The sequence below is a fragment of the Melozone crissalis genome, unplaced genomic scaffold (genome assembly GCF_028551555.1).
Source record: "Melozone crissalis strain CALT ecotype California unplaced genomic scaffold, PUWL_Pcris_2 ptg000023l_1, whole genome shotgun sequence".
Lineage (NCBI taxonomy): Eukaryota > Metazoa > Chordata > Aves > Passeriformes > Passerellidae > Melozone > Melozone crissalis.
The window spans coordinates 27,129,004-27,146,663 of record NW_026535801.1 but is presented as its reverse complement, the minus strand read 5'-3'; the positions used below and the strand labels follow the sequence as shown (position 1 = coordinate 27,146,663).

The following is a 17,660-nucleotide window of genomic DNA, read 5'->3' as shown; positions in this document are numbered from 1 at the left end:
TTGAGCCCAAATTCAATGTCCCCATGAAGTGACAGTCTTGTGAGATCTCAGAGCCCTGCATGTTGGTCAAACGTATCCTAGGACAGCAGGATCACCCAGCAAGCCTGGTCCCATCCTTCTGCAGTGCAAGAAGGGAGTTCAGGTACTGGATACCTCTTTAATGCTCAGGCCAGCCAGGAGTTAGCAATGTTTTTTGCAAGGACTTTTGAACCCTGACTGAAGGGTGAGAAGCACAGGGTGACTTGTGCTGGTACAGGCACATATGGCACTGCTACCAGGCCAATGATCAAACCCCTGAACCAAATGCACTTCCCTGAAAAGGGCTGCATTTGGAGAGGGACAAACGAGAGCTTCAGCCAGAGGCTGAGATCTGTGGGTGGCAGCTGCAGGAGATTCCTCTGCCTCTGCCAGCCATGCTCCTTGGCTTACATCCTGCATGGGCAGACAGCCCTCAAATTGTCCACCATGGATGTGCAGCACCAGTGAGGTGGGCAGTACCAGCTTATTTGGTAGTTGGCCACAGAAATGGCCACTGAGCTGCTGAGCAGGGATAGAGCTTGTTCCCCCCTGAAGCAGGACTGGGCTCAGCTAAACCCAATCTCTTCCCTGGGCTCAGCTACTGCTGTCCCCTTCCCGCCATCTGCCCCAGCAGCTGACCCAGCCAAAGGCAAACACTTAGCACTGGGGACACTCAGTAATCTTTTCAACAGCCCATTCCCACTCTGCCACAGCCTGACCTGCTCCATGCCTCCACCAAATCCACCTGGCCCCTCTGTGCCACTGAGAAGGCCCCACAGTGAACAGCCTGGAAGTCCCAATGCCGCAGGGATGCTGGAGTCCATAACAGAGGTGCAATGGTGCAACTCCTCTCCTGACATCAAGCAGAGCAAAGGCCACCCAGCACCCATCACAAATCTGCCATGTGAGGGTGGGATAAGCAGCTCTGCCATCCTCCCACCAGCTCTCCAGCTTTGTTCTCAACAGCACCATAAGCCAATAAAGGACAAATCAGCAAGCAATGCCATTAGTATAGAGCTCCAGGACTAAATTCATGTGGTGGGGAAGGAGCTTGGCTGTGTGCATGTTTCACCCCTGCAGCTTTCCCCAGACCTCATCTCCCATTCCACTGGCAGTGGCTGACTCTGAGGGAATGACAGTGCTGAGAGCTCAGCCTGGGGCTGCGTGCGAAGGCTTCACTGCAGCCCCACACACTGACCCGCGTGCGCCTGTGCCAGCCAAATCATTCTGCATCATTTCTCTCTCTTGAGGAGGTAATGGACTGGCTCCTCACCATCTGCCTGGCATACTGCAAGGCCTCTGCTAGCAACAGGTCCTTCCAAGGTAGCAATTAGCAGCAAAGGAACTGCTTTCTACAACTAGAAGCCACGTACAACCAACACCATGGCTTTGCAGAGAAAGGGAGGCTTAGGTGTAGCACTGAATACACTGTCAAAGGGCATGGGGCTTAGAGAACAGAAGAGTTACACCTGAGTGCAAAACCTCAGACCCTGCTCCCCTTGGCTGGGAACAGGGAGGCTGAAACACTGGCAGGGACAGTGCCTGACACTGCTCAGCTGGCAGTGACTGCTGGGAAATTCACTGCGATGATAATGAAGAGCCTGGAGCCTGTCAGCTGTGCCAGGGGGTAGGAGGCTCTCCCCCTGCATCTGGCACTAAGTGACAGTGACACACACAGCAGCAGTCCTGACTCTGTTCAGAAGGTGGCACTGGGGTGTGATTACCCTCTGGCAAGGAGGTAAATGGGTCAAAGCTGAACATTGGGGAAAACAGCCAGCATGCAGAAGAATTTAGTATTTTCCAGTAAAAAAAAAAAAAAAAGGAAGTAATAAATGTTGTAATTTTTTTTCTGGCAAACCTGAGAACTGCAATTTAGTGTCCCAGATCTAGCTTGAGCCACTAATAACTAGAGTCATTATTTTTCATCTTTTAATTCCATTTTACTACACACCTTAGTGTATGAGATAGAAGATGCTAGCATGAGACAGAAGACAGAGCCTCTTACACCCATGAGTGCTCAGACAGAAAGGTCCAAGATCTGTTCAGAGGTGGAATGTGCTGATGAATTTCAGCTGCAGGAGCTGGGCTTGATGTGTCCCTGCACTGGTAGCCTTAGGAGCTCACCTCAATCACAGCACCATGTCTTTCAGATTTCATAACAGCCCTTAGAAAATCACCCCTTTTCCCAAGCCCTCTCCACCCTCATTATGGCCAGCAGACCAGGGACTTGGCAGGAGACCCTATCATCCTTGGGTCACCACTAGAGCTGCTCAGCAACTCTGGAGTCCCTCTACTGGCACATCTGAAACCCCCAAAGCTCTTTGTCTGAATGCCTAGCAGCAGAAACAGCCCACTCCCTCCAAATCTCCACTCAAATGTTCAAGATCTAGCAAGATCACAGTAGGTCAAGCAATCCCACTTGTGGGGAGAGACCTAAAGCTGAGCCCTTGTTCCCCCAGCTGATAATGACTCGAGCTCCTGGTAGCCACTGAGCTGCACTAAAGTAAGTGCACCTTTAACAACTCAGCTCACCCAGGTTGTCAGTCAGGGACATGACCTTTAGGCAGGCAGAAAGCTCTGCCAGTGCTGAACAGGGCAGAACTAAGGACTTGGTGGTACCAAAAAGCTTTAAAGGCTCCTACAGAATAACAGGATCAGCTTTGTGAGCTCCAGACTCACAGTGGCTTCAGAACATGTCCAAGCAGTTCTCTGTGATGGTCTGCCACCCGCACTGGAAAAGTGCTCCAACCCTCCAAACCATTCTGCAGAAGCTGTCTGGAGCTGTCAGTCTGTCCCCTGCTACCACCCCCCTGGGCCACGTGCTTTGGCACACCACCCATGTCTGCAGGTGCAGACCACTCTCTCTCAGACCAGTTTCCCCAAGTTTCCCCATTTTGCCCAAATCACAAAGCTCTGCAACCCAGATGCCTCAGAAAGGGCTTCTCAGGAGCTCAGTCTGACATTTGTGATGACTTTAGTCAGGGTCCAAGCTGGTACTGCTGCCTTTGAGTGTCACTTGTTCTGCATTGTTTCATTATCTGCAAGTTGTACTTGACACAAACCTGTTTCCCTGTTTGCTTCAGTGATTCTGCTTAGAGATTTGTAAGTGAAAACCTGCTCATGTAACACAGATGAATAATGTCATTACTACAGTATTTAATGCATGATCTGTATTTCCCTGTCTTTGGCACTTGCAGTCTACAAAGGTTCCCAAGCAGCAGCACAAGCATTTCCAAGGCAGATACTGCCTGCAGAAGATGTCTATGTCTTACTGCAGCAGCTTGCAAAGAAGTCTCATTTGCTGGAAGAGCCTTCCTGCACTCCCGAGAGCTCCTCCATGCCTGCCTCAGGCAGTTCAGTTTATTTTTATTGCTGTATCTGACACGTCCCCTTAATACACATCATTAACATCCTGAGCTGTGCTAGTCAGCAATTTAATTCTCAGACCCAGGGTCACAAGCAAGAGAGGTTTTTCCTAGAAGGTTGGAGAGGATCATTTGCAGCTTAGGTGTGGTTCTCCCCTTGCTGCTGTCCCAAGACCCTGGCCATCAATTATCTTCTGGAGGATTTTTTTTTTTTAATAAATTCGCCAAGCAAAATTAAGCCGCTGCTGTGGCACAGCTTCCCTGCTGTACACTTCCAGATGCTGTGGCTTATTCAGATACTAGAAATGCAGCAAGGAGGAGGGAAGGCCCAGTAGGGCCATGTAATGGAAATGTGCAATGATGAAAACCCCCCTCCTCCATGTGCCACAGCATCTGGTAAGACTCAGGCTACAGCACTGGCATCCTGGAAAACTCCTGTTGTAACATACAGGTCCTGAAGTCTCTCTTGCAGTGCCTGCACCCATTGCTTGCAGGCTGCAGCTGAAGCTCAGCTGGGAGAAGCAAAGCTCATGCTCAACACAGCTGATTCAGCAGGCTGGGACAACCAGGAGACATCAGTAAACTTGCCTCAAGCTTTTTAGCTCAGCATCTCAGGCTGAAGCTCAAACACCCAGTGAGATCAGCTGTTCTTGCAGTTGTGAGTGTTCTGATGAAGAGGCCATGTAAGAGCACTCATCAGCTCCTAACAGATCATCACCATGGATAAAATGGAGCTAGGGGAGAACAGAGACCAGATCTCAACCCTGCACTGGATAACTGGGGATCTTTGGAGCAGAAACAGCCTGCGATGCAGGAAGAGTCAGAGATAACAACTGTAAATCAGAGCTGAACTCATCAAGACTGCAGACAGTTGTTGGGAAGGTTGGTTCAAACAGATTTTCTCTTTGCTAAAATCAGAGCATCAGAGTGGATGTGGTTCAGGACTGACTACAAAGGAGGTATACAGATTAAATTCACTTCAGAGGCCCATCAAGGCAGATACCTACTCCACTATGTATCAGCACCAGGGTGCAGGCAGTATGATCACGTGCTTCTAAACCCCTGGGCCTTCAGGGTCTTTTAAAAACCACGGGCTTTACACAAATATTACAATGGAGGGAAGCATTTAAAGCCTCCAAGCCCATGACTCCTGTGTCTTGGTTACTGGCAAACTGGAGAGCAGAATGGATTGATGGATGGATGGATGGATGGATGGATGGATGGATGGATGGATGGACAAAAGCTCTGGGTTTCCTAGTTGTTCACAGCTGATGGAATATTTTTGCTCATTCACTGCCTGACTGCTGCTTGGCAGGACACCTGCTACGTTGTCCAACAACTTTAATCCCCCAGCCTCAGCAGGTTGGCACTATTGCTGCTTGAAGACCTTTGCTCTTAAATGCCTGCAATCCAGGGAGCAGGGAGTGGGGTGGGTTAATTTACACAGATTCATTCTGCCAAAACAGAGGACTAAAGGTCCCTCTCTGGTATGAAGCTTCCTAATAGCCTGGAGGCTGGAAGGAGCCTGTGTTAATTATGCATGAACCCGGCTGTAATTTCTCTGCCCACACCATGAGTCTCCAGACACATCTGGCCCATGCTGTGCTTCTAAGCACTCCAAAAAATGTGCAGCAGATGTCAAAACGGGCAGAGAAACATGCAGGTCCCAGGGAACATGTGGGTGTTGGATGTGCTGCTCTGCTCAGACCAATTGGACATGCTTCAGGGATCCAGGGTCTTCCAGCTGCCTGGATCTGGCTTCCCAGCAGTCTATCAGATACAGGGCACAGGAGAGAGGTAGGCCATGATGTTGACTAGAATCGAGCCAGGCTCAGAGCATCACCCAATTAGGGTATATTGGACAAGGACATGAGGCTTGTGTGGTCCTTGCCTGTATTGTGGTTGGTCTGGAAAAAACAGATGACCTTGACTTCCTACAGCATTTGCTCTCCAAAAACTGTGCTTGAGAAATTCAGAGATTTCTTGTAAGAATAAAGCTGGGCACAAGTTCCAGCAGACCCTGAGAGGAAAGGTCAGGGACTTTGAGATATACTTGTATGTCCAGCTAGCCTGTGTTATCCACATGTGGGGTGCAGACCAAGCAGAAATTATGTTCCTCCCACCTGCACATGCTGTGACTTGTTATGGGATACAGTGTTGGGGCATAGTAACTCCTGTGTCTTCTCTGCCCCCTTTTCCCAGTATCTTACCAGATGGTGAGAGCCACTGAGAAATGAGGCATTCACAGTAATGGGTTACAGGGGGCCCAAGCCCTCAGCACGGGTAGGAAGTCCTGGCCTGGTGTATCAGCCACTTCCCACAGGATTTTGCATATTAATGCCAGGGTAGCATCTGCTTCCCAGCAGTGCCTTTGTGCTGGCACCAGACAGGGCACCCAGGCTCACAGCTGTAGCTCTACACATTGCATTTATTCCGGGCCAAGTGGTTTTTCACTCCAGTTGCTTCTTCCTATCCTCCAAATTTCCCAGTGCTTCTGTGAGAAGTGCTGTGAAGTCTAAGCCAGCAATGTGAAGGCTCCAAGCCCCGGATCTGCACAGTCCTGTGGGACCCTTGCTCCTGGAGCTGAGCTCTCTAACTCAGCTGTTTCTGCCACCCAGTGTTCATGGCAAAGGCCACCAGATCAGGCCACTTTCTGCCAGGGGAGCCCAGAGAGAGAGAAGCTCTGCACAGGCTCGGAAAGTTGTGTGTGTGAGGTGGAAGCTTGTCCATGAGCAGCTCTAACAAATTTTAGCTGAGTGAGGAACAGGAAGAAAGTAACTGACCCATTGCCCTGAGCCACCTGAAAATGCAGAGTGTTTTGAAGTCATTTAATAAAGGCAGTCCTGGGGACACAAAGGCTCACAAATTTGTACTCACAAACCTCCAGTGCTGCTCAGCATTGCAACCCCAATCTGAGACACAGGAAGCATTAGGGCAATCATGGAGCAGCTTTCCAGAAATAAACAAAAGCTGCTTTGTCCACATCTCCCCTCCTGTGTTTCAATCTGCTCTGACTTACTAGAGCCAAGAAATTAAAACATTCCGGGTCTGAGGCTTGGGATGAAACTACTGATGTGTCCAGCCCATGGCTCATGGAAAATTGAATCAGAAGCTGTAGGGACTCTCAGAGAGCAGGCAGGTTTTTCCCTTCCCTCAGTAAAGTTTCCCCATGATGTCCCCCTAATTTCAGTACTTCATTTAAGTCTGGAGTCCTAATGGGTTGTCCCTTTTTCCCCAATGTGGTAAGTGACCTCAGGCCTAGAAAAAACCACACAGAGACCACAGTTTGAAGGAGAGAGCAGGAGTTTGCCTTCCCCCACTCCCCTGTACAACTGGGCACCATCACCAGCACTGTCCTTGCCTCCTGGTAGAGAGTGACCCACAGAGGGCCAGGCACTGGACAGACCAAAATCCCTATAGACATGACCCTGGTCTCTAAACCACTGTAATGCCCCTCCAGTCCAGATGATGCTGATTAAGCAGAAGTGCCTGGATGTAATGTGCTTCCTTATGGCCAGAGCACTAATGATGCTTAGCAAAGGCATGCAGTAATTAATGCATCTTCAGGCATTGCCCCCACAATAAATCAATAGCTATTAAGGATAATTTATCCCATTTTTAATAGTCACACAGGTTTCCCCATTCTGAATCCTGATTTAAAATCACCAGTCTGTACTGTGACTTATTCACTACAATGCTTTTCAGATAAGAAAGAACGTGGGTCCTTGGATGACTTTCACAGACACATCAAAGATGTGCTTTACCTGTTGTGTGCACATCTGCAAAAGTCCATCAAGAATCAGGCTTGAAGAGACCAGAGTTTTAGAGTCAACACCTCCTGTGCCTTGCCATGATTGTGTGAGAGCAGTAAAGTGAAAAAGGGGGTGAGATCAGAGAGGAGAGTGCCAAGAACCCTCCATCTGCCTCCACCATCCCTCACACCAACACAGCAGAGTCTCAGCAGGAGGAGATCAGGATTAATGGCACAACTATAAACACGTGGAGTCTCGACTGCTCAGTCACAGACTGTGTGCTCTGTTGCAGTAAATCCCACAATGGCACAGTCCTTGCCTGGCCCTGGAGGCAGGCACACCTGGGGTCTCCAGTGGATGAACACATTTGAATGTGAGGTGTTATAGCACTACTGCGGAATTTTCAACAGGAGGCAAGTGAATATAGGAATTGCCAAGGAGAGAAAGAGCAGACTCCCAAGGGAGTCTGGGGGCCTCTTTGGACCAGTCCCTGGCAATCCTTTCTGAGTGTCTCAGACATTTGAATCCCTGTGCACAGGGAAGGAAAGCCCACACAGGTAAAATCCACTTGCTCCCAGAAACAAAAATTGAAACAAGAATAAATAGACTTTGAAATGTCTCTAGTACCTTTACCTGCAGAGGGTTCTTTGTGCTTATGGCAATGACGTGATACTTGTAGTAACACAGCTCACAGCTCCAGCAGCCTCTCTCGCTAATCCATTTGATCAGACATGGCTGGTGCGTGCACTTCACAGATCCATCGCATCGACACGGGCTCAGCAACTCCCCCTGAAACAGACAGACAGACAGCGTCAGCGAGGCTCCCCTCCCTCCACAGCATGGCACACGTGGCAGGCATGGCAGAAGCTCCCTTCTCCACCATTTGAACTTTCTTCCTTTTTTACCTGGTTTGGCTCAGGCAATCATTCTGCTTCCATCCCTTTTTCCCTCTAATAATGCTTGTCCGATGTGAATGAGACTGTCAGGGATGTAACAGTCTCAAACACTGGAGTCTTACATGCCTTGTCACCACTGAAGGAAAAGCTGGATGAGCACAACTCTTACCACTCCAGAGGACCCACACTGACCCCAACCAGCTCTGTTGGCAACCAGACACCATCCGTTCATTGCTCAGGTTTTGTCTCTCTGCTGTCTATTTTAGAAAGTGAGGTTGGTGGTAGTGGTAAGTTGTGAGACAGCCTCTGCTGCAGACTGATGGCCTGCTCAGACGCAGGTAGCTTCCTCAAGCCCAGGCATGCAAAATGTCCTCAAATTTCTCTCCCACACTGTCTACCATCCCAGACAGTCATACTGGTGAACTACAGGGCTGGTTATTTGCACCCTAGAAGCAAGCAAGAAGGAGAACAAATTGTGCTCTGGCCTGCAACCCAGACAGTTATGAGTGGTGGCTGAAACACTGAACCTCCTGGCTCACTCCCTTGTTTCTGGTGCAGCTTTTAACAGGGTCCACAAACATCCACAAACACTCCCTATTATTCTGATCTATCTGCTATCATGCTGTTCACCATGAGACTAAATTCCTTTGTGCACACAAGCTCAGGAGCCCTTTACAGTTGTTTGCCATTGCTTATTTAGGTTAGGAGAGAGCCATTACATTTTACTCCTCACTGTTTAGTGTTTAAAAGCCACAGTATAGATTCCAGTAGTCTCTTTAACTGTGCTCCAAGATTAAAAAGCTTTTAAAGGCAGAATATCTATGGGACAGGGAAGGTTGGATCATACTTTCAGCATTAGGGAGAAGATATTTGCTCTTACAGCCCAGATCAGCCTCATCACTAGTCTGATGGAGCATCAGGATAACAGATCCTGGCACTGGACACTGCTGGATATGGTAAAAGACATCATTCCAACTGCCTCGGGTTATGAACCAGATCCTGCTCTTGCTAACCCTGGTGGGAAACTGTCTCAGCTTCTAGGTCACTACATCAGGTCTCAGGACCTGAGGAATGAGGACCACACTGGGCAAGAGTGATACTTCTTTTTACAAAACCTAATGCGAACATTTAAATTGTTTCATTTGTTTCAGCTAGGTCACCTAAAAATGTCATCTTGCATGAAATTGTAGCAAAACTGTAAATAACTGTTTGTGTTACAAACCCAGCCTTGGCTATACTTGTTACTGGTTTTCATTATATACTGGAGGGGATACAAAGGGAGAGGGGGAGCAAGGAGGGCTGTAGGCTCCATGAACCTTTTCCACCTGGCAAGGGGCGACATGGCAAACCAGAAGAAGGGAAGCAGGGAAGGATTAGATGGGAGAAAGGTGCACATGGGAATGAGCACTGACATCTGGCACTCAAACTCCCCATATGAGGTCCAATTCGAGGGGGCTTAGGTTTGGCTGTGCATGTTTGTGCCCTTGGCTGAAATTGGGGTGGGATATCACCAGAGTGATCAGGAGCCCAGAAGAGCAGGCACTGCCAGACAGGATGCAAAAGGGGAGGGACCAGAACTTGGCACAACTCCTCTGCTTCCCCACTTGCCAAACCTCTTCCACACCAAGAGCCAGCCTGGTACAAGGACCACTGCCCTGTGCCTCTGGTCTGCCCTTCTCATCTCAGTCCCTGGTGCCTTATTTTGTCAACAGCTTTGTCGTTCAGCACACAAGTGAGGCCCCAGCAGTAAGGAGGTCACGCAGAAACCTCCCAGATCTGCAGCATCCCTGCCTTTCCACCTCACTGCACAGCAGGGTCTCTTGCAGGGCTCAAAATGGTAAGTGCAGGACCTGGGCTTTGTCTAACGAGCAGCTGGAGGCATCGATGATGAGGGATCAGGAATGGAGCAGGATGGAGCAGGAACTAAGAGCAACAACCTCCAGGCAAAGGCAGAGGGGAAAAGCTGCAGCTACAGCCTGGACTCGCGTTGGCTTCTGGGGCTCTGTAATAAATGAGTCTCTGAAATCTGAGCTTCTCTCTTCAGAGCCAAGAGATGTTCACAGATGTCCGACAGCACCATGGGGACCCAGTCTCCCTCCCTAACTGTGATGCTCAAACACACAGTCCTGCCAGCTCCTACAACCTCAGGATTCAGCTGTGGAGATGAATCCCCCAGTAACTTGATTTTAGCAAATCTAGCAAAAACTCAACTTATCACATTTTCTCCAGCCGTCTGAAATATTGCATCCTTGTATGTGGCACACAGATATTTTTGCATACTGTGAAGCCCAATTCTATCCACAGCAGGCATTTGTAAAACACTGCCACATGCACACACATGCACATCCACTCCTGTACCAGCAGAAAAACAAACACCAGGGGCATATTAAAGGAATAAATCCTTTGTACAGCAAAGGAGAAAGAGTCTCATTGCTGTCTGTACAAAGAGCTCAGGAATAGACCATTGGCTGTGATACACAGGAAGGTTTTGCTGTACAGAGTCCTTTGCTGCTAAAAGCTACAGGAACACAAAAGCAATCCCAAAGTGAGACAAAAATCATAACAATTAGAGATGGGAATTAAATCCCTAACACTCATTTTTGCAAGTTTGTAGAAGATGCGTCTGCACAATATATTCTCCAGTGCTCAAACAGCAGCACTCCGACCAAATCCCTGTGGGGACTGCTCTCCAAAAACCCTTTGAAGGGTCTATTTCCCTATTTCACAACATTTATTTTTGCAACTTCCCATTGTAGAGTTACATCCCATCGCTGGGATGAGTCTAAGCAGCATTTTTCCTTTGTCAGTAACTAGTGGAGAAATGCTTCCCAACTGCAAGCTTCCTCCTCAATTTGCTCACTGTCATCTTGTTCTTCTGAAACATTGAAGTGTGCTTTGGAGTCAGGTCACCTGCTTTTTTTTTTTTTTTTCTGTTATCCAACTCTAAATTAGGAAAAACCAGAGTTAACAAAAAGTGAAAGGTGCTCTGGCTCAGCCACAACCATTTCAAACATATGCATGAAATGCTCTTCCCTACTTCTGGAAAGAGTAATTTACTGATCAATTATATATAAATAATACTCTTCCCTATCTCTCAGTATGATGGGAGCTTGTCTCAAGGAGCAGCAGGGGCAAGGCCAGGCTGAACTGGCTTTACCCTGAGGAGGACAATACTGCTGGAGATGCACCAGTAGTGCAGCTCTGCTCCAGCTCTGTCCTTTCTGTCTGAACTCCCAGTCTGTCCCCGCTGCAATACGTCAAAGTGGTTAATGATTATCTGGCCCCTGCTATTTAAAGCCTACTGGCAGGAGTGCTGAGAAAGGACGGGGAAAAAAAATTATTGCCAGTGCGTGCTTGTGGTGCTCAGTATATCCAGGGAGAAAATAACCACGTCAGGAGCAGCGTCACCCCTGTTGAGTGGTGGTGGCAGAGCTCTGCCTGGCTTTTATCTGTCATTTATCAGTGCTGGGAGCCCATCCGCAGCTGCAGCTGCTCACCCACCAGCAGGCACACAGGGGATGTGTTTCCTAGGCCTGTTCTTTTAACTGCAAATTAAGTACAGCAAATTTGCCCACCCAGTCTCCTTTAAACAGGGCAGGGCTGGGGATGATGGTGTCACTGGGCCAGGATGTGGCTGGTGTCCTGGGTTGGCCCAACATCCTACTACCACAACCATTAAAGCAAACATGTTGAAAGCCAGTGCAAGCTGTGCACAAAACCAAGATAGCTGATGGTGATTTCAAGACCTGCAGTTTTTCCTTCACCTGTGCATTTTTCCTGCTCAGGTATGCAAAGTAGCACGAGCATCAGTCAGAGGAGCAGTGCCCTGGGCCAGAGCAGATCAATGAGGAGATGCTGGAGGAGTTGTCCCCATCACAAGGGCTGCCATCTCTCTTTGTGGGTGTACATGCAGCTGCTGCTGCTGCTCACAGATCTGCATGTGTGTATCTGACTGCTAGCATTTATCTGAGTTTGTCTTGTTTGCAAAAGGAAGCCAGGGTCATTTAATTTCAGGTCTTCAGCTGTGTCTCCTAAATATACTTAAAACTTCACATTGAGTTTAAATGCAATGGGAAGTTTTATTACAGCAAATAAATGCCAAATGATTTCTATATTAGGAACATAATTACAGACAAATTAAGTAAAATGGCAAAGAGAAGCCCATTGTTACACAGCTGGTAAACTTCAATGAACATGTACTAATGACCACTCTGTCTTCACACACTTACAAGAGTTGCCCTTCCATCCTTTTGAACCAAACACATTGTTACCAGCATCTCAAATGCTTCCCCATGCATGCAAGCTCTGTGCCAGCCAGCAACAGGCAACAAGGGACATGGAATAGGTATCCATGTGCATGTGTGTGTATACAAATGTGTTATATTGCATGAAATTCTCCAGCACTGGGGCAAATTGACACAGTGTGGAGCCAGGGAGGAGTGGAGCTAGGTCTCCTGTGGTATCAGGACAGCACAGACATGGTTATGCATGGGGCTCTGGTGAGATGGCATTTCCCCAGGCACCTCAGCAGAGCTGGGTGCTGATCCCAATCTCCATCTTGGCAGAAATCTGCTGAGAGCCTTTTCTTGACCCAGCTGGGGAAATACCCCAGCTTGGCACGTCCCTAAAATCTGGAGACCCTGTAGGAGAATCTATGCAAGTGATTAGAAAAAGAAATCATCCAGACTGCCATCTCTGTGATCAGAATTGGCTTGTCCCACAGCTCCCCTGCAAGACCTGATATCCCTGTGCCATGCACAGACAGCACTGCCCATGGCAGGCAAGATCTGTGTGCCCTGGGGTGCTGTGAGTACCCCCATCCCAACAGCAAGATAAAATGCAGTCCCATAAAGGAGAAAAGTTCAGCTCTGGACAATTTTCTGTTGCTTAGCTGCGATTTTTATTAAGTCTGTGACTGCCTGGTGAAGCCTCTGGTGTGTGCTCTCGGCCTGGCAGCTCCCTGGGTCAGGATCATGTCTCTGCAGGCTCAGCTGTGGCAGAGGTGTGGGCCCCTCTCCAGGATTCCTCCATCTCTTGGCAGTAGGAAGGAGCACCAACAGCTGGGCATGTCAGGCTGGGGGCTCTGAGATGGGTGTTGTGGGGTACAGCTCTGCTTTTTCATGGTTTTCTGCAATTTTCAATGGGTATTGGCTGTTCTGTGTGCCTCAGACATCTCTGCCTACAGGCTGGGTGTGAGCAGACAGGGATCTCAGCTTTAGTGCACCCAGCAAAACCATCACACACCCCTCTGGGACCACCAGGAGTATTTTGGTGATGCCTGGGATTGTGGGCGCTGGTTGGGAAAGGGATGTGTCTCACAAGGTCCTGAGCCAAAACCCCACATTTGTTCCAGTGAGCCTTTTCTGAAAAGCCATCACGTCTGCAGAGCTCCCAATGCTTCAAAAACAACACAAATTGCCTTTCCACCCACGGAGGCTGCTGCTGTGGCACCTGTGAGGAGTGCTGGGGCTGCCACGCTGCTCAGGCTTTTTCTGCACCTCGCTGATGAAAAAACAAAAGGCTGCAGCCACAGCTGCGAGGAGGGCAGGGTGGGACCTGCTCTGCATCTTCCCTCTGCTGGAAAACTCATCCCACCATTGTCACAAGAGGCATGACTCCCCAGCTGAGCAGCTGATGCCCACAGCCTCTGGCTTCACCACAGACCAGGGAAATTTAGAGTTTTCTCTGCTCTTTCCAGTCTGCAGTGTTTTGTGCTTGTCACCACTGCTGAGACAGACAATGACAGAGGTGTCAGCTCAGAATTTGGGAGTGGGATGGAGAAGTGGGAAGGAAGACTTTCCATTTTCTGAGTGTTACCATTCTCCCTGGGGACTCTTCTGTCACTGCAGAGCTGAGGGACCATCACCTCATCTGGCTGCTCATCAGGGTAGGAACAAAGCTTGCCCATGTTTTAAGTCAAAACATGTTTTTTTGGTTGAAGCAGATGACTCAAGAGTCTCAGCTGCGCTGGAGGCAGACAGTGGGTCAGATCCCTGTACCCATGCCCAGCAACAGTGCAGGGATGTGGAGGACAGGCATCTGACAGAGGCATCTGAGGTCCCTTCTCAAGGCTGTTCAGCAGAGAACAGGAAAGTCCCAAGAGGGCCCTCAGCTGCACTGGCTGCCCTCTTTACCAAATTGCTCTGCTCCTATTCTGCCACCTCTGAGCAAGATGTTCCAAAGCAAGACCCCTCGTGGCACTGTCCCTGTGCCCCCAGGGGATCCCCACTGGCTATTAACAGGGATGTGTGCCACGTCAGAGAGGCCTGAGGGCAACCTCTTCTCTCCACCTTCCCACAGGGCCAGCAATGGTGCCACAGACTCAGCCAGGCAGGAGCAGGAGTGGGTTCCTCTGCACTCAGATCATCTCTCAGCTCTGCCAAGGAGCAGGAAAGAGGATGCCTAGGATGCCTTCTTTTCCTACCTTAATTGCTAAAACCTTAAAGAGTTCTGCAGGGCAGGAAGGTGGGAGAGAGAAATGAAGACAAGGAATAAAATCTCATGAAGAAAAGAAAAAAAGAAGAAAGAGGCTTGAGAAGTCCTGGGTGCAGAAAGCCCAGCGCATTGGAGAGGCGGCTCTGGCTCACTCAGGCAGGAGCCTTTGCTGTGGTAACTCATCCTGGGAGCAGTCTGGAGTGGTGGCTCTGCCCTCGCTCCTGCACTGATTTCCAGAGTAAGGTGATTGAACACAGCTCCACTGAGCCTAATGTGATCTGTCAGGGAGCTGGGGCACGTTTGCCTTGGTAACAGAAGAGAAAACAGGCAAGTTGCAGAGTTTAATATAAAATATTTGGACATGACCCAATCCCTTTTCACCATAAAAAAGAAAAAAAGGACTTAATCTAGGCTAGGGCTGTTTCAGTATTTATCTGAGAGCAACTTGGTCATGTGTTTCCCCACAGCCTGGTACTATCCAACAGCTCTGGGCACTTCTTTGCCACCACTGGTAAAGACCAAAGGGAGATGGTTTAGGAAGGGCTGGGTGTCTCATGGCTTAACACCAATTTCCTTCAAAGCAGCAGAAAAAATGCATTTTTGTGAGAAACAGAGAATCACAGGGCATTTTATGTGCAATGAGCTATGGAGTACTTTAACACCTGGTTTCAGGCCAGTGAAAGGTGAAGGGCAGAGAGCCATTCAATTCCCACTTGGCCAGGGAAGGGAGACAGCATGGAAAGGGATGCTGGGGATTGGTTCTCACCTGAGTCCACCACTGCAGGGGAAGTGAGAGAGAAGGAGAGTCCCTAAGGGTCCCCTTAACTGAGAGGAAAGATGCTGAACTCCATCTCTGTGTGCTGGTCTTGCCAAGACAGGCCCTTCTCAGAGGAGATTCCTCTGAACAGGAATCCTTACCCATCAGTTTTCCTCAGAGCAAATAAGCAAATGAGAGCAAATCAGAGCAAGTCAGTCCTCAGTGCAAATCAGCTCCTCAGCAAACACAGGGACCTGCAAGCACTCCTGCCATGTTGTTGCTGCCACCAGCAAATCCATTACAAAGTAGCTGAAACTGATCCTGAACAATTGTTCCACCAGAACAAAGTTGAACCTTACCTGAAATACAGAATAAGGAATCAGGAATTAATTATTAATAGCCCAAGGAGCAGAGAGGTTACAGAATATGGTATTTATTTGCTTTTCTCTCTACAGAACGATTTTCACAAGAAAAATTACTTGACTTATGTGTTCTACAGCCCACTTCATCCTAATGTCATTGAACATGTTTTTGATTAGCTGATTTAAGTAATTCTTACTAAATGTTGCTTGGTTGCAAGGAATCAAAAGGCAAGTGTCTCAAATATCTCCTGCTGTGCCTCATCGGGTGTGATAATAGCACCGATTAAGTGAAGAGCCTTCAGTGCATGGAAGTCACAGTGCTGCACATGTGAAATCAAGGTACCTGAACATCCCTGAGCACTTGGTGTTGCACTGAGTTCAGCTCCAGACTCCTCCTGAATACAGAGTGGAGCCATTTCAGCATCCCAGAGAAGAAATGTCATGAACTGTAGCTCCTGGGCTTTCACCCAAGGTACTGAGGGCTTTAAGCTTCTGGAGATTTACTCTAGATCCCAACCCTTTCATGAAGTAGAATACTCTAGTTACTTCTGAAAAAGAAATCCACTATTGTTTCACTCTGGCTCTTCTTAATTAAATTTAAAGTATTTCAGACAATACTTAGATTTATTCTGTGTGAGATACAAGAGGGAACTCAATTTTGCTCCCTAGGATGAGATGCTGGGATAAATCTGATGCGACACCATGAAGTCAAACAACTCTTCAGCACAAATCAAGTACCTTTAAGTTATGGCTTCTTGTAATAAATCTACAACCAATTATAGAAGTTTTCTTTTCTTTTTTTGGGTACAAATGGCTTTTTCACTAGAGAAAGCATCATCCAAATAAAATCTTTCTAAATATACTTATTTTTTCATAGATAAAAAATATAGCAATTATTCCTTACTATCTCTAAGTTCAAAGTATAAAGTTAATGCTTTCAGAATGCAAGTACTGTACAATGCAATTCTTATCTGAGATGTGCTCATAATTCAGCAAATTGAACTTTGCAGCTACTTCCCTGGGAAGCTGTTCATAAAGATATTCAGCTAATGGCCATTTCAGGAAACATTATGCCATCAGCTGCTGAGGAACAGCCATGGAAGATCTACAGAAATGGATGCTGCTTTGACTCTCCACTTTTAAAGACAGTGAAACAAACAGACCAATAGGCTTTTTGGGTTTTTTTGGTTTTTTTTTCCTCAGAGAAAGCTGAAAAACCATTCAACATTAAACCTGAGAAAAATCTTTACTCTGTAATATTTGCCTAATCTTCCTGGGTTCTTCAGGAATGAGAAAATGGCCAGGTGCTACTGGCAGTCATACAGCAGTGAGATGCTCTGTCCAAAAGTGCAGCAACAGCTTAGGAGCTGTTTCACCCTGTACCAGCTCATCAGTACAGGAGGGGAGCAGATGATGGCAGCCAGGATTTGAGGGCTGTCATTTGCCATAATACCCTCAAGGGATCCCCAGTCGGGACTGAGGGCAGCACAGTGAGGAACCGAGGGGGCCACATGCACATTCAACAAGTGGAAAACAATAAGGCGCAAACAGAAGCACAGAGCAAATCTCCACTACTCAATTCAGTGTTTTCCAGCTGGGAGTGGAGTGAGGACACGACAGGAGGGACTGTCCCAACAGCTCTGGATGGGAATGGTTATGCAGGAGCCTTTCCTGTTCCATTTGGGATGGTCAAGACTGGCAGACCAGAGATGGAAACTCTCCAAAGCCATGTCTGTCTCCAAAGCTGTTTGTGTCTCCTGTGGCATGAGGGAGAGCTCAAGCGTGGGCTGCTGGCCTTGGGGGCACCTGGGGTGAAGGCTGAGGACAGCCTGGCAGGGGGCTGAAAGCAGAAGTGAGGTGGGAGACCACACACACGTGGCTGCAGCAGCAGCAGGGGAGCTGTGATATAAAATAATGAGCGTGGTTTGTTTACTTTTGGCTTCACTAGCACTGTGGGACTGAGATGGTTCATTAAGACGTGGCCTGATCCGTTTTTCCTTTCTGCCTCCTAGACTCAAGGAGAAGAATATGCAATTACAAAGTTCACTCATGTAGAGCCCTTCAATTACTGGGTA

General features: G+C 48.2%; 1 protein-coding gene across 2 annotated transcripts in view; it reads right to left on the bottom strand.

Annotated features, from left to right (window-relative positions):
• MARCHF4 (membrane associated ring-CH-type finger 4) overlaps positions 1 to 17,660 on the bottom strand; it is a 99,811-nt gene that overhangs the window by 26,334 nt on the left and 55,817 nt on the right. The window contains exon 2 of one of the 2 annotated variants that reach the window (XM_054277552.1): positions 7,763 to 7,924. In XM_054277552.1, the coding sequence (XP_054133527.1) occupies positions 7,763 to 7,924 (162 nt within the window). The remainder of the gene's footprint in view (positions 1 to 7,762; positions 7,925 to 17,660) is intronic. The other variant, XM_054277553.1, reaches the window with a different exon arrangement.